The 15232-nt window shown below is 65.9% G+C and overlaps 1 protein-coding gene across 1 annotated transcript in view; it reads left to right on the forward strand.

Annotated features, from left to right (window-relative positions):
* The window catches only part of LOC105853538 (TBC1 domain family member 14-like), a 6849-nt gene extending 864 nt beyond the window's left edge, over positions 1 to 5985 (forward strand). The window contains exon 2 of the mRNA XM_012724051.1: positions 5249 to 5985. Coding sequence (XP_012579505.1) covers positions 5266 to 5985 — 720 coding nt within the window. The 5' untranslated portion in view covers positions 5249 to 5265. The remainder of the gene's footprint in view (positions 1 to 5248) is intronic.
* Positions 5986 to 15232: the final 9247 nt, after the last annotated feature.

Consider the following 15232-nt stretch of genomic DNA (forward strand, 5'->3'; position numbering starts at 1 on the left):
CGCGGGGGCGCCTGGCGGCTCTAGGGGACGCGCGCCGCCGCGCGCTCCTTTTCCGGAACTCCGCGAAAAGTTTTTCTGTCAGACTGGGGCTCCCCTGGGAGACCAGCGGGCTCGCCTGCGGAACCGATCCCCGCGACCCTTCCACTCAGACCCTTCCCTGAGTCCCCGAAGTCCGCGCCTCCCCAGAGCCCGACCCCTGGCGCCGCCGTCTGGGAGCTCCCCAGGACCAACCCCGCCACGACTCCTGGAACTACCCTCCCAGGGCTCCTGAACCCCGGGGTTCCCGCGCGTTGGGGCACCCTCACCCCTTTGCTCTCGGAATCCCGCCTCCTGTGCTGGGACCCCGCTGCCATGCCAGAGACCCCTGCGGGGCCCCTGTTCCTGGCCTCTGAGCCTCCACCACGCAGGTGGGCATCGGGCACCCTCCCCGGGGCAGCCCAGGGCCCAGAGCCTGTGTGGCTGGGTGGCCACGGGGGGCCCTGGCTGGACAGGAGCTGCCGACGAGTGCCCCGGGGCCCAAAGCTGTGCGACAGCGCTCCGGAGGCCTGAGCGCTGGCTCTGTGGCCCTGCCCAGCCAGCCCCTGTCCCCAGTGGCCGACCCTGGCCGCCGCACAACCATTTCTGTCTTTGAACTGCCCAGCGCTGTGTGCTGGCAGAGAGCGCTGAGGCCGGGGGCGCTGTCCTGCCCGTTCAGCTGGCATGCCTCCCCCTTGGGCGACCCCTCCCGGCCCTCCTCGCACCCTGCCTTGGCCACTGGGGAGTGTGGGTGCCCCCTGATCTTAGGGAGAGCCCAGGTGCACTTGGGGCTCAAGGTCATGATGAATGCACCGTTTGGGAAGCAGTAACCGGTTCAGAGGCAGAGGGAGGGAGGAGGGAGGCAGAGGTGAGATTCTTCCCCAGCAGGTGGCTGGGCCAGGTCAGCACAGGTCCCCTTGAGTGGGGCTCAGGTCAGGCTCAGCGAGGGGCGCAGCTGGGCTGTAGAAAGCAGCTTCTCCTTCTGCCCAACCCACCCTGTCGCTGCGCCTCCCAGAACCCTGGGCCGCCCCCCCAGCCCCCAGCACCCTTCAGCCCTCCTGCCTGTCCCCGCCCGTGAGCCCGCAGCTCGCCCATGGAGAGACTTGCTCCACGCTCTTCCCTTGGGGAGCACCTGCGGCCACAGCTGTGCCTGCCGGCTTTGCCGGTGGGGCTGGGGGGGCTTGGAAAACTGTCCTGAGAAGAGCCCGCCGTTTGGGAAATGGGTTGTGGTCTGCTGATGTTTCTTTGGGGGTGGGGTAGAGTTTCGGGGGCCTGAGTTGTTTAGAAACCTGGAAGGCAGAGCTGGGGACCCCTCCCCGGGTGGGCTGGCTGCTTCCTTTGCTGTTGGAGTTGCGGCCGGCCCGGGCAGCACGCGCCAGAGATGCTGGTGACAGGAAGGAGCCCCGCAGCGAGGCAGGTGCTGGCGGTGGCCGGTGCAAATGAGCTGCCAAAATAGTGGCACTTCGGGCACCTCTGCGGCCCCAAGGCTCGGACCCCTAGGTTGCCATCCCCTAGTCTTGTCGCCGAAGAGAGGGGCGGGCCTGTTCTCTCCCGCTACAGCCGTGGACTTCGAGGCTCCGGGAAGCTGAGGAGCTAGTTCAGGGCCCAGCGGCGGTCTGGTGAGCCGGCGCGGCCGACTGTCAGGTGGCCACGAGCCGAGCCATAGGCTGGACCCCAGAGCTGCAGGCCAGCCACGGACGGGCTCGGGCTGAGGCCCAGTTTGAACCAGTTTCTGTTGCTGTGTGGCCACAGGTGTGCGCCCCGGCGCCTCTGGGTCCCACCTCGGAGCGCGGCAGGCGGGGGCGGAGCGCGGCACCTAGAGCTTGGGTGCGTGGCCAGCGCTCAGGAAGGCTGCTCAGTGAGACCAGTCCCCTTGGTGGGGCCACGTGGTCATGTGGACGTGCTCCGGACAGTCCACGGGCTGGGCGGAGTCGCCCGGTGACCACCTCCCACCCCTCCCGTGGCCCGAGCGCCACTGCGAATGTCCGCTGCGGCAGAGCAGGTTAGCGTGGAGGCGCCTGGGCCGCCGCGTCCGCCCGGCTTGCCGACGGACTGAAGCTGGCCGAGACCACGTGTGTGACGTTCGGGAGGCCTAAAATTAGTTGCATTCACCTACCAGAGGAATATATGCAGACTCGAGGAAGTTCTCTTTGAGGAATATTTTTGTGCCAAAGACTGACCCATTTAAAGAGCAGACTCCCTCCCTGCGTAACTCCCGCCGCGGCAGGCGCGCCCTCGTCCAGGGGCAGTGGGGAGGGCCGGGAGCCCTCGGGCGGACCCTGGTGCCGCCTCAGGTCTTGTCCAGGACACGGCGCAGCAGCGAGGCTGGCACTGGACTGGGGGGGGGGCAGGGGACCCCCCGCTGTCCCTGCAGGAGCCGGCACGGGTGTCCTGTCTGTGGTGGGGAGCTGCGCCGCAGCTGGCAGCCCAGGTCAGCAGGAGCGAAGCCCCTTCGGGGCCTTTGTGCTCCAGCTGGCGCTCACGCCCAAGGCCCTGCCTTCTCTTGTCTGGAGGTGCTGGCCCGGGCACTGGGAATGGTGTAGCAGGAGGGCTGACTCCCGAGTTGGCGCCGTGTTGGTGGTGGCCTCACCGCCCAGCGCGGTGGCCACCACGAAGTGTGACTGTCCGGCCCTGCCTCGAAGTGTGGACTGTCCCGGGACCTCCGGCGCACTGCACTGTGACCGGCTCTCAGCAGCGCGCCCAGCGGGCTGCGCCCTTGGGACTTCACTGCCAGTAATAATTCAGGAGGTAGACATCTGAGCCTGTAGTCTATGCCAGGCCCTCGCCAGGTGTGCAGGAACTGTTCGCCCTGTGCCTGCCCAGGCCTAGGAGCCAGAAAGGAGAGATGGGACCTCCGTAAGGTGTGCTGGCTTCAGGGGGGTGTGGCCCGGGGAGCCCAGGAAGGAGCGCATACCGCTTCCTGGGACCGCTGGGAAGGCCTCTGGGAGGAGGTGGCCAGCAGTGTCCTGTCCACTGTGGCACCTGCCGCCAGGTCCCCAGGGCGCTGATGCTGGGCTGGGGCGAGGACCCGGGCCTTGGCACAGTCAGCTGGCGTTGAGGGAGCAGGCGGGGGGCGGGGCGCGGGCTGGGGAGGCTGTGTCAGCTTAGCGTGACCTTAGCGAGCATCTCTTGGAGGCAGGCCATCCGCAGCTGGCCCCTGGCCAGCCTCTGCGTCCACCTTGCAGCGGCCCCCAAGCACGAGCTTTGCTCAGCCCCCGTGGGGGCCCCCAAGGCAGGTGCCAGGCCTCTGATCGGGCAGCACCTGGTGGGAGGGGCGTTGGCCCTGCAGTTTTGGTTTTAGGGTGTGTTGCAAGAGGAAGTACATTTTCCCTTTCGGGCTTGTTTCCCCGAAGGCAGACACCCTGTTCCTGAGGTTTAAGGAACTCAGAGCAGACTTGGACTTGAACCTGGGGGAGGCCTTCAGGCACTCAGCTTCTGCCAGAAGAGGCCCTCCTGCGGGGGAGAGAAGGAGGAAGCCGGGGTGCCTGCACAAGGCTGTGGAGCCTGCCCTTGCCCGCTCTCCGGGGCCTGGGACCAGCCAGCTCACGTGGTTTCCAGCTCTGGGGACGTGACTGGCCACCGCCTCTGCCCACGCGCCCGGTTCCTAGGAAGACGGCCTTGTGTTCTGTCCATGCAGCCTTTTTTTTTTTTTTAAAACACACACAAGAGCTGGGGTGCAGGCCAGAGGTGCAGGGGGTGAGAGGACCCCCCTAGAGACAGAGTGGGGAGCAGAACAGGCGGAGCCACTGAGACACAGTGCTGAGGGGGCAGCGGGGGGACAGGAGGAGGCTGCTGTGCCCTGGGGTCCCTCCCTGGCCGGGGAACTCGTGCTGCCCATAGCTTCACAGGGCTCGGACTTGACCCCTGCGCCCCCAGGGAGGTCCTCTCTTAGGTATTAAACTCCTGACTTCATGTTTTGCTTTGGTACAGTTCAGCGAGGGCCTCACAGCTAAGGAAATTGACAGCCTGTTGGCACAGAGCCACAAGGAAATCATCCTTACCCACTGGGTCGGGTTTCAGGTTCCATCCGATTCTGAATTCTGCATTTCCACTTGGCCTTGTATTTCTGTTTCTGCTCCAGACTGCACATCTGACTGGTTTCTTCTGTCTTTTGAGGGAGGGAGGGAGGGAAGTTACCCTCCACCCTGTTTTCTGTTTCTAGAATTTGCTTCTACAGTGTTGACCGTGAGGGGCGTGAGAGGCGTGAGAGGCGGGCCGGGCTTCCTGGAGGGAAGCCGGGATGCTGCTGGGACTGGCCGGACCCTGGGCGCCATGCCTGTGAGGGCGCCCCCCGCGGCTGCGCTCTGGGGTCAGGGCCTGGCACACCGGGCGATTCCCCCCACCGCCGCCCCGCTGCTTGGGTCTGAGCCGGGGTGCCGCCGCGGCCCTCCGGCCTCCGCGTTTGAAAGTCGGTGGAGGCGGCAGCCCCCAGGCTGTCAGTGCGCTCCGGCTGCGCTGTCCACCCTGGCGCCGCGCACTGGTTCCGCCGGCCGCAGGCCAGCGAGCTGTGGCCCCGGGCTCGGGGCTGACGGGTTGACCCTCCCGCTCCGTGACTTTATAGCGTCTTCCTGTTCCCTTCACCGACCATCTGTCTCCACCGAGCCGGCTTCTCGCCCGGCGTCTCGTAATCCCCACTCAGCCACACGTGCACGCAGGATGGCCTGTTTCCGGGTCAGCCCCGGCTCGGCCACTTGACTTCTGTGAACCTCTGTTTCTCCCAAGGAGCAGGGCCCCTGCCCTGCCTTGTCGGCCTGAGTAAGGCGGCTCGGCGGCTCGGACACGCGTGGGCCGCCGGGCCGGGCACGGCAGGGTGTGCTCGGTGGGCGCAGTGCCCCCGGTCAGTCTGGGCGCTGTCGCGACAGCCGTGGCCTGGGTTGCGCCACGAGCGCCCGCACTCTTGAGGAGCCGTCTTGTCGTTTCCAGAAATCCAAAACAAGCCTCCCCGCTCCCAGAGCCCCCCACCCCCAGCCGCCCCCCAAGGCACCCCCCATGCTCCAGCGCCGTCCTGGGACCAGGACTGGGCCGGTGGCAGGCGGCGGATGAGGTTTTCTTGTTTTTCTCTTTGTTGGCATCCCCTTCCTCTCGCTTTGTGGTGAGAACTCTGCCAGTCGGACCCCGCTGGACTCCTGTCGGGGACCCTCCCCGGGGCCGTCGAGGAGGCGGGGCCTTTGGCTTCTATGTCTGGCCTTTTTTAGATCCACTGCCTTGATGTCCTTATTTGTGCTTCTCCTAGCTTCTCCCTGGACCAAGATGACTGATGGGAGCCTCCCCGCCTCCACAAATGGCGTAGTCTCCATGGGCGTCCTGGCCGGGCGGCCGGGCGAGCACCTGCAGAAGCTGCAGCACGTGGCTCCCCGGGCGCCCAGGTCGCTCTCGCTGCCCGAGTACCGGCCCGCACCGAGAGCCGGCGTGCTGGAGGATCGCCGCAGCCTCAAGTCGGTGGACTCGGGCATCCCCACCCTAGAGGTCGGCAACCCCGAGCCTGTCCCCTGCAGCGTGGTCCACGTGAAGCAGTCCGAGGCGGAGGCTGCCGCCGAGCGGGCCTGCCGGAGCGCCTGCCCGCTGCCGTCCTGCGCCACACCGGCCCCCCCGAGCACCGAGCGGGGGCCGGGGGTGCGGAAGTCCTCCACGTTCCCCAGGACGGGCTACGACGCGGTGCGACTCGACAGCCCCACCTCCAGAGCCCTGGGCCGCAGCGACCAGGCCTCTGTGTGCAGCGTGTCCAGCCTCGGCACAGAGCTGTCGGCCACGCTGTCGGTCAGCAATGAGGACCTCGTGGACCTCGTGGTCACCAGCAGCTCCAGCGCCATCGTCACCCTGGAGAACGACGACGACCCGCAGCTCACCGATGTCACCCTGAGCTGCGCCGGGGAGACCCGGGACCTGCACCCGCAGGGCAGCGTGGCCGGCGCCGAGGCGGGGAGCAAGCCGAGGACGCTGGGGCCCCTCAGCAGCCTCTTTCCCAGGTAACGCGCCTGCCTCTCGGGAGGCGGTGGGCTGGCTCTGCTCGAGCGGTCGCTGTTCCTGCCTTGTCAGGGCCCCATGGCCCGCTTGGGGGCTCTGTAGCCCCGATCTTCGTGGGGGTACAGGCCTCCCTGTGGCTAGAGCCTCCGCTCCGGCCCGCTGGCGCAGTCTCCCGCCCGGCCTCTGACCACCACGGCCGGGAACCGGTCAGCGAGCTCGCTCTGCCGGACGCCCTGGAGGGCCTTTCCACCAATGGCTTGTTGGGGCCTAGCAGAGGGGGCTGGTGAGGGCAAATGGGGGACGGGGGGCTGTGACTCTAGCTGCAGTCCCATGGGTGTAAGCCAGGCTGCGTTTCTGGGTGCCCCCCAAACCTCTGCTTTGCTGGTGTACTGGGCAGGTGCCTGCTTTGAGCACCTCCATTCTCCTTTGTGTAGCCTCAGAGATGATCAAGGGTCTTGTGCTGAAGACAGAGGCTTGAGATGCGTCTGAGAGACGAGAGGGAGCTGGCGAGTGAGGGGCAGAGGGCGCGCCTGCGGGCGGCCGGCACACCTGGCAGTGCGCACAGGCCTGGGCAGGCCCACGCCCGGGGCGCTCTGCAGGGGAGGGGTCCTCGGGGCCTCGTCCCCACAAGTACCGTTCCTCTGTCTTTCAGCAGTGACTGTCGTACCCGGGACAGGTGTTGGGTGAGGAGAGGGCCGGGCAGGGAGGCTGGCGTGGGAGTCCACACAAGCCAGGGTGCGCGGCTCTGGGGGAGCCCCGACGGCCTGGAAATGGTGGCGGCAGCGCGAGTCACGGGCAGGAGTGTGGAGACGGGAGCCAGAGTGACCTGAGCATGGCCTGAGCCAGGAGGAAGAGCGAGTTGTCATCACGGAGACGCTTCGGGGAGAAGATGGGGAGCACGAGCGGTCTGGACATGCGCACGGGGGCGGCAGGGTGGAGATCCCACAGGAGGCTGGTTTGGGTCTGCGCAGCGGCTGGAGCTTGGGGTCGTCGGCCCTGAGGTAGTGCGGCGCCAGCGGTCACAGTCGTTGATGCTGCTTCGCCGTCTGTGCGCGAGGGGGATGGGGACAGCGGCCCCAGGCGCTCGGGATCACAGCAGGAGACGCGGATTATGACCCGGAGGTAGGGGCCAGGGAGCGTGCAGGCTGCCTGTGGCCACGTGCTGCGTGTCCTACCCGGGTCGTGTCCGCTGCGCAGAGACCACGGGTGAGCCGAGGCCGCACGGGACGGGGGCGCCTGCGGGGCGCGCGCTCGGCCCTTCACCCGGAGGCCCGCCGCCGGGCTTGCGAGCACAGCTGTTCCATCTGTTGCTCCCTAGCAGCTTACCGTTTGCTCAGAGCAAAATGAAGAACAGAGTCGGGGCGGCATCAGCAGCCGGCGCGTGCCCGCCCCCAGGTCCCCGCGCCGCGCGCTCCAGGCGGTGGGCAGGGGCCTGCATCGACATCGCTTCACCCGCAGGCCGGTTTCTGGGTGTCGTGTGTCCGTGCTGGCCCGACAAGAGTAAGGACGTGTCTCCAGCCCCGCGGCCGTCTCGCGGCCTGCCCAGCGCCCGGCAGCGCCAGCTCTCGCTCCCTCTGCAGTGCCCCGCGTGCAGCCAGTCCCACCGCACGCAGCCCTCTGCTCAGCTCCTCCGCTGTGCTCTGCCTGTGAGGCGTCCCTGCGGCGTGGCTCGCCTGCTGCCCGGTGAGTCCGGGCCCACTTCGGGCGAGCCGCCGTACCCATCCTTCGCCCCGCGGGAGGGTGCGGAGAGCGCCGGCTGTGGCTTGCGCCTCGGGCTCTGCTCAGCAGCTCCCTTGCTTCAAGGCCAGCGACCCTGTCACAGCTCACATCCAGCTCAGCCTGTGGGTTTTGACTGGATATAAATTTCACCTCCATTCACCAGGGTGCAGTTGCCAGATCGGGTCCTTGGGGACTGTCTGGTGTTGTCAGGCACCTTCCCCACTGGTCACACCTTGCCGCTTCCCTCGAGCTCCTGCTGGCGTCCTGCGGCCGCTGCTCACGGGGCGTGTGGCGGTGGGCGGTCTCGGGACGCGGAGCTCAGGCCCTCAGCTGACATGTGCAGTGGCTTTGGCGACCCCTGTCTGCTGGTGGGCGAATCTCTGGCGGTGGCAGGCCCTTGAGCACCAGCCCTGCAGCAGCACCCCCAGGAGCCCCCCACAGATGGTGTGGGGTCCGCGCAGGTGAAGCCCTGACGTGTCGGCTAGGGAGCTGTCCCAGTTTGCGTGAGTCCCTGGCGAAGACCCCCGAGAACCAGTGGGGATGCGGCTGCCCGCCAGCCCTCCCCAGAGGTGGAGCGCGCAGACCCGGCCGCAGCTGTGAGAGCCTGGCAGGCCTCGATGCCGGGAAAGAACAAGCAGGGCCTCAGGAGACGCAAGGAGGGTGGTTGTGGGGTGCACAGGGTGGCTCCCTTCATTTTAACTTTTAAAGATTTATTTATCTGAGAGCTGGGGTTCAGGCCAGAGGTGCGGGGTTAGGGGTGAGGGGATTTATCAGATTCCCCAGAGAGAGTGGGGAGCAGGACAAGCAGATCTACGGAGATATGCTGCTGAGGGGGCAGCAAGGAGACAGGAGAGGTCTGCCGCGCCCCAGGGTCCCTCCCTGGCGGGATCTGGGATCTCGGTGACTGTGGTAGCTTCGCAGTGCTGAGACTTCACCCCGCGCCCCCAGGGCGACCCTGGGGTGTTCCGTTTTAATGAACCAGGACAGGTGACCATAGAGCGGAGATCCAAATGCGGTGAGGAAGAGGGGCGTTAGACCCAACACCGGGGTGCTCTGTACAACCTCAGGAGTTCGTGGGGCTTGGGGAACCCCAGAAAAACCCACACGGGCACAGAAGGTTTCACCACCGGCCACTTGCTGCTCAGAAGTTCACTTCCCTTTACCAGGCGGTGCCACACGCAGGGCCCCGCCACGCCTGCCCGCCCGCGCCTGCGCTGGGCCATGGCTCCTGGACCCGCCGCTCGGCCGGCCGGCAGCGGGCTCACTGTCCCCGCTTCCTCTCGGGGCACTCGTGTCACCGCCCAAGCCAGCCGCCGCGCATCCTCTTGGCTGAGTCACTGCGGGGCTCCCGCACGCCCTCTGCGGAGCGTGATGTGTCACCCAGCTTTGCCTAAGACCTGTTTGGGCCCCGAAACCACGTTTCCCTCTCAAGTCTCCTTGGCTTCCAGCCAGGGGCTTCTCGGCGCAGTCTCGGTCACAGGGCTGCGTGCACAGCGCACCTGGCGCGCTAGGAAAGTGAGAACGTGGACTGAAGACAGGATTTCTTTTTGGTTCTGCCTCGCGGGGAAGCGTCGGGAGGGTGCGGGGAGGCTGCGCCCACCGTCCACGTCCTGTGGGCCACGCCCGAGGAGGACGGGGCCAGCCAGGCGAGGACAGCGTGCCCTGGCGGTCTGCCTGCGCCTGGCTGTCAGTCACTCTGTTCCCGAGAGCAGTTACTTTCTGCCCCCACGCAACAGGGTGGTGGACCAGGTGCCCGGCTGCGGCTGCCCCGCTGGCCCCGGACTGTCCACCTGCCAGTGACGTCAGCAGGGGTCTCTGGGCCCTGTGCTCACGTCACCCGAGGGTGCTGGGTGCCGGAGGAGGCTCTGGGCAGCGAAGGTGCTGCTCCTGCATGGGTGGGACTCGCAGGCTGGCACCAAGCAGCCTGCCGCAGGGCAGCGACCCCCCGCGAGGTGGCCGGGGGCAGCAGCGTCCCCTTGCCCAGAGCCAGCAACCTCAGCTGTGGCGTATAAAGCCCAGACGTCTTCCAGGGCCAGACCGGTTGTCTCTGTGGCGGCTGGAGGTGGGGCTATACCTGGTCGCCCATGGGTGCGACCTTTGCCCCCCCATCTCCCCACCCCCCAACTCCTTCAGCCGTGTTTGCGTATTGCATAGAGAGGGGCCTCGTTTCTAAACGTTCATTAAAGCAGGTTGTTCTGCTGAGGATTTGAAGTCGCGTCCGGTGACCCTGCAGTTCACCTCGGTGCGTCCGGTCGGGTCGGCTGGGTCGGCTTGTGCCTGCCTGCAGCTGTTACTTCTGGCATTCCGCTTGTCAATCATTGACTGGTGGAATGAGGAAGTGGGTTTTGGTCCTGCTCTCTGATAAGATTACAGAGAGCCGGGGCGGGCATTGCTTTCAGGTGATCCCTTAGGGCCCCTCAAGTGCTTCCTGCCTCAGCGCCCACCAGTCCAGACCCAGTCCTGACCCAGTCCTGACCACGCCAGCTTCCCTGGGCTGCGGTGCCTGGGGGCACTTACGGCCTGGGCCCTTCGCCTACATCGTGCGGGAGTGCTTTCGGGGTTCTCTTCTCTGGCCCTTGGGGCTCTGAGCCCAGTGCGCCGCCTTTGCCGGTTACCCCCCCCCCTTGCCGGTTTCTGCTGATCTCAAGCCCCAGAGGCCGACTGCGTCCATGCAGCCCTCCGGCACCCTCCAGCGTCACCGCCCTCTCTCCTGTCCTCCCCTGGCCTCGCTGTGGCCGCTATGCCCGCGCATCTCGCTCTTGCTGTGAGCCCTCCACGTCAGGGCCTGGCTCCGAGTGCGCCCTGGCCCCGGTGAACCCCGCTGTGCTCCTGTTCTGTGCAGGCGCCGGCGCGGCCACTGTCCTCGTTGCAGGTCGTGGCTGCGTGTGCGTCTATACCGCCTGCCTGGAGCCAGCCCCGGCGCGGCAAGGGGGGTTGGGGCTGGCCGGATTTGGGGGAGCAGCCTAGGTTAGTGGTGCTGGGGTGGAGGGCAAGCCCAGGTGAGCTGGGAAAGGCCCCTGTGCGAGGGGTCAGCATACACCTGAAGCGACAGGCGCCTGCCCGCCTCCGGGTGTGGCGTTGCTGCAGCCTGGCAGCGCGGCAGCGTTTTAAGGGCCGGAGCCGGTGAGTGGGGGTGGGGGTGGGCGGGTGACCAGGGCGGGAGGCTCAGCGTGGCTACTTGGCTGCACTGGAGCTGCTGGGCAAAGTCAATGCCCAGGCCCCACCCTCAGGGGTTGGATTTAATTGGTTTGGGGTGTGGCCTGGACCTTGGGGTTTTTAAAAAAGCCCCCAGGGGACTGGCAGTTGCTGTGTGTGGCTGAGGCTGGATGCAGCCTGCGGCCTCGGGCAAGACTGTGCCTCTGAACTTCCTCACCTTGAAGACAGAAAGTCAGAAAGTCGGCTGTGCCCCTGCAGTGTGGGCTTGTTTTGTTTCTTTTCAGTTTCCACCTCCCCTCCAACCCTGGAGGCTTGGTCTGGAGAGCTCTCGGTGCAGTGGGGTGTCTTTGAGCTTTCCATTAAATAGCCTGGTCAGGGCCGGCCCTGATCCCCAGGCCCTGAAGCCTTGCCTGGGCTCTGACTGTGTGGCTTCCGCTGTTTTCCTGATTCCTAGCGGCATCACCCTTCCGTCGTCTGGGTAGGTTTCGAGTCCCACCTCTGCCTGTGTCTACTGGGGTGAGGCCTGTCCTGCCTCCCGCAGTGGCCTCGCTGGCCGACACCTGCCCGTCAGGTGAGCCGGTCGCCCGCGGTGGTCTCCTCAGCGGACTTCTGCTCCTCTGCTGGCCGTCCCAAAGGTGCTCACGCTCCCTTCGCCATGAGCCTTTTCTCCGTGTTCTGCTCCACGACGACCCCGCGTGTGCGCCTGGGTCCCCTCCGTCTGCCCCCAGTGCCCATGCTGCTGCTGTGGGGCTTCAGTGCCCGGTAGCTCACTGCCCTGACATCGAAGGGTTTCTATAAACTTTTCTTTGGTGGTTCAATGACTCTACTGATATGCTCAAACTCAGAACTACATTTCTCGTGTGTGGATTTAAAGCAGTAACGATTCACAGGAAATTTTAAGAATGATAGTCCAGGATGGGGGGGCTTTTGCCGGAAGCTGCCGGTCTCCCTGGAGTGTTTCCAGAGGCCCCGGCAAAGCCTCCTGGACCTGAGTTTTCTTTGTGGACCCTTTGGCTGCAGGCTTCTTGAGAGGTGTTTGGCCAGGGTGACGTATGCGGGACGAGGAGGGTGTCGGAGAGTGTGGTTGAGTAGAGACCCAGACGGGAGTCCCGGCCCGCCACAGCTGGGGGGACTGGACCTCAGGACCGTGGTGGACAGAGGATGGGGGCTCCGCGCGCCGGAGCGGTCAGATGGGCTGCTCAGGCTTGTGCGCGCCGGTCACCTGGGCCCCTTAAGACACACCCTGGGGCTGACCCCGAGTCTCTGACTCACAAGGTCTGTAGTTCTGGCCAGTTTCCAGGCGCCGTTGCCGCTCGTCCAGATGCCCCATCTGTGTCTGGGGCTTTGTCCGTGTTGTTCGTTCCCCGGGCCCGGCACGGGTGCACCCTGGGCCCCGTGGCCCCAGGTCCGCCTAACTGTCTGAGATGGCAAAAGTAATACCTGCCCACTGGAGCTCGGCCATGGCTGGGCCGCCCTCGCCTGCGGCTCTGGACCACAGGGCCCCCCAGGCATCCGGGCCGGCTCGGGCCTGCGTCACGGCGCTGGGCGCGGTCTCGAGGGCCGCTGCCCACTGTTGCGCATCTCTTCCAGTCACACCTGTCACCCGTGCCTGCATGACAGAGCCCCGCCCGGCCCGGCACTACCCAGCTTGACCTCCACGAGGCGCCGGGGGTGGCAGAGCCGGCTGCCGCCCAGGACCCAGAGGAAGGCCGCGTCTCCGTCAGTTGCAAACACACTCTGGCTGGAGGTTTCCCTTGACAGGGCCGGCGTTGCCACTGCAGGGCCGGCCGGGGCTGTTTCCACGCGCCTGCCCATGCGGCCAGGCTTCCCGTCTGGAGCCCGGCAGTTCACGGACGTGGTGTTGATGTTAGACCTTGGCCTTTTAAAAATCTGGAAGTATTTGATGTCACGAATGAGGAAGACCCCAGCGGAGCGCCTGTGCAGGCGTTTGGAGGTGTTGTGCCAGGTTTCGAGTTTCCCAAAGACCGCCGAGGAGGCGATGCCGACGCGAAGCACACGAGGGTCTTTACTGCCAGCTCGCGCCTGGGCTCCCAGCGCCGCAGCGGCCGGAGCGGAGAGCCCGGAGCCCAGGGCAGCAGGGCTTTTACTGCAGGGGAGGGGAGCTTCCGCCCAGCAGTACACTGGTGCACACTGAGCAAAGGTATCTTGTCTCAGCCCGGTTGGTCTGTAAGACGTGACCCTTCTGCTCGCCCCCTACCTTAGGACACCTGGCGTTTTCCCGATAGGTGCTGGTCACTTGCCTACTTGCTGACTGGCTGTTGCTATGGGAGGAGCGAGATGAGGACATTGACAGTTGACCTCGGCCTCGGCGCCTTGCTGATAAGCGAGACTGAGGCCTGGCTGGCTCTGAAGCCTGGCGGGGCGCCAGCTTGGTCTTTCAGAGGCGCCCTGGGAGTGTGGGCCTCACCCAGACGCCTGCCCTATCACGTCACTGGTGCAGCCCCTGGAGGCACCACAGTGCCATTTCACCTGGTGCCCTCTCGGGAGGGGCCCGGGTGCTGCTGTTGGTCAGCTGTCTATGGGGAGGGCCGCTTGGGGGGCCAGAATCAGCCCCAGCCTCACCCTGCCTCCAGCCTGCCTGCTTGGGCTGGGCCTCCCCGCGCCGGCTGGTGTGTGAAGGAGGGCGCCCGGACGTGCCTCCAGCTGCCAGGAGTGTGGCTCGGGCCTCTGCAGCTGCCTTTCCTGGCTTGTGTGTGCCGTGGGCGCCGTGGCCTTCTCCCTGCTTTCCTGTTCGTGGACAGGTTGTGGCCCCTCATCTGCTGCCTTGTGGCTAGAGACTGAGCTGAGCTCGGCTTGCCTTGTTGCGTGGGTTTTCGCAGGATCTAGGCCCTGCTGCCCGGGGAGCTTGGACCCACACCCAGACCTCCAGAGTTTTGGGAAACCCTGGCTGTGTGTCCAGGCTGGGGGGCCTGCTGGCCAGGTCAGGGAGGCTGGGGCGGGCCTCCCACGGGCCCAAGTCCCACCTCAGCCCTGGCTCATGCTCTGCATGGCCCGCGGCCTCCCCCAGCGCCGTGACATCCAGGCGGTGTCCCGTGGCGGAGTGTCTCCAGCGGGGCTCAGCTGAAAGAGGAGGTGCGGCCACCCCGGGACCTGGCCTCTTGGTGCCAGCACAGCAGGCGGGTCGCCACAGAGCCTGCTCTGCTCGCGGCCTGGGGGCCGTGCTCGGCCGTGGTTGCAGGGAGCGTTTGAGATCGCTCCTGGACCCACCGTCTTTTGGCATCAGTAAAGCCTGAAAGTAGAGTTAGTGGGGGTGCAGGGCGAAAGTCCCCTCCCCCTCAGCCGTGGGGCACCCAAGCAGGAAGGGCTCGCCCCATGACAGTGGGAAGCGGAGTCACAGTGCCCACCCAGCTCCCTGCTGGGAGCCATTGAGAAACTGGGTCTGACTGCAGGGTCAGAAACCTTCAGGCTCCCCCATTTTGTGTCTGTACTTAGGGTTTCTTCTTGAAGAGGCTTCCCAGGTTGTCTGAGTTTCAAGGCCGGCCAGGACTGGGCCTGCCCAGCAAGCCGGTGGCCGTGCTGGGGTAGCGGAACCGGGGTAGCCAGTGGCTGTCCAGCGTGCCCAGCAGACGTGGCCTGCGTGGCCCGGCCTTCATGTGCTTCAGGGGAAGCCAGAAACACCAGTTCTAATGTGATTTGCCATTTCAAACAGTGGCAAATATTTTGAAACAAAAATCACATGTAGACAAGACAGACTGTGCCCACTGGTGGCCTCCCCGGCACCGCGGGGTGTCCTCTCACGTGGTTTATGGAGGCCACAGACAGTGGGCCAGCTGGGCAGGTTGCTGTGGTCGTCTTCCTGCACCTCAGCAGGGCCGGGCCTCTCCCCAGGAAGCGCCAGGCAGCCCTGTCTTCATGGCGCGATGCAGCTGTGCTTGCTGGTCCAGTCCGACCAGGCGTGGGTGCAAGGGGCCTGGGGTCACCGGGTGGGCAAGGCCCGCTCGCTGGGGTGGGGAGGGGGCCAGGCAGGCCAGGCCACCTGCCGGGGCTTGCTGTTCTCTGTTCCTGGGCAGGTGCCTGGGCGGGTGGGCTGTGGGGATGGAAATTGCCTCCAGGGAGTCTACTTGTTTCTTTCAGAATGTTTTTGTAACTTTATTTTGATGTAACTTCAATGTTGCTGAAAAGTTGCAAGAAAACAAAAGGGCGAGACACCGGCTGTGTTCGCAGACTGGCCTGGGCGGTGCTGCTGTGTCTGTGCTCCCCACCCACCCGCACTGTCCCTCTCAGCGGGGGCTCACTCCAGCCGAGAGAGCAGCGGGTTTCCCGAGAGCAGGGCAGCCTCTGCCCCAGGTGTCCGGATGAGGGAATCCGGCCGGCCTGTGTCCTGACCCGCTGCCCGGCCGTCCCCCAGACCAGGGCC

Source organism: Condylura cristata, unplaced genomic scaffold (genome assembly GCF_000260355.1).
Source record: "Condylura cristata isolate star-nosed mole 26May11 unplaced genomic scaffold, ConCri1.0 scaffold00012, whole genome shotgun sequence".
Taxonomy (NCBI): domain Eukaryota; kingdom Metazoa; phylum Chordata; class Mammalia; order Eulipotyphla; family Talpidae; genus Condylura; species Condylura cristata.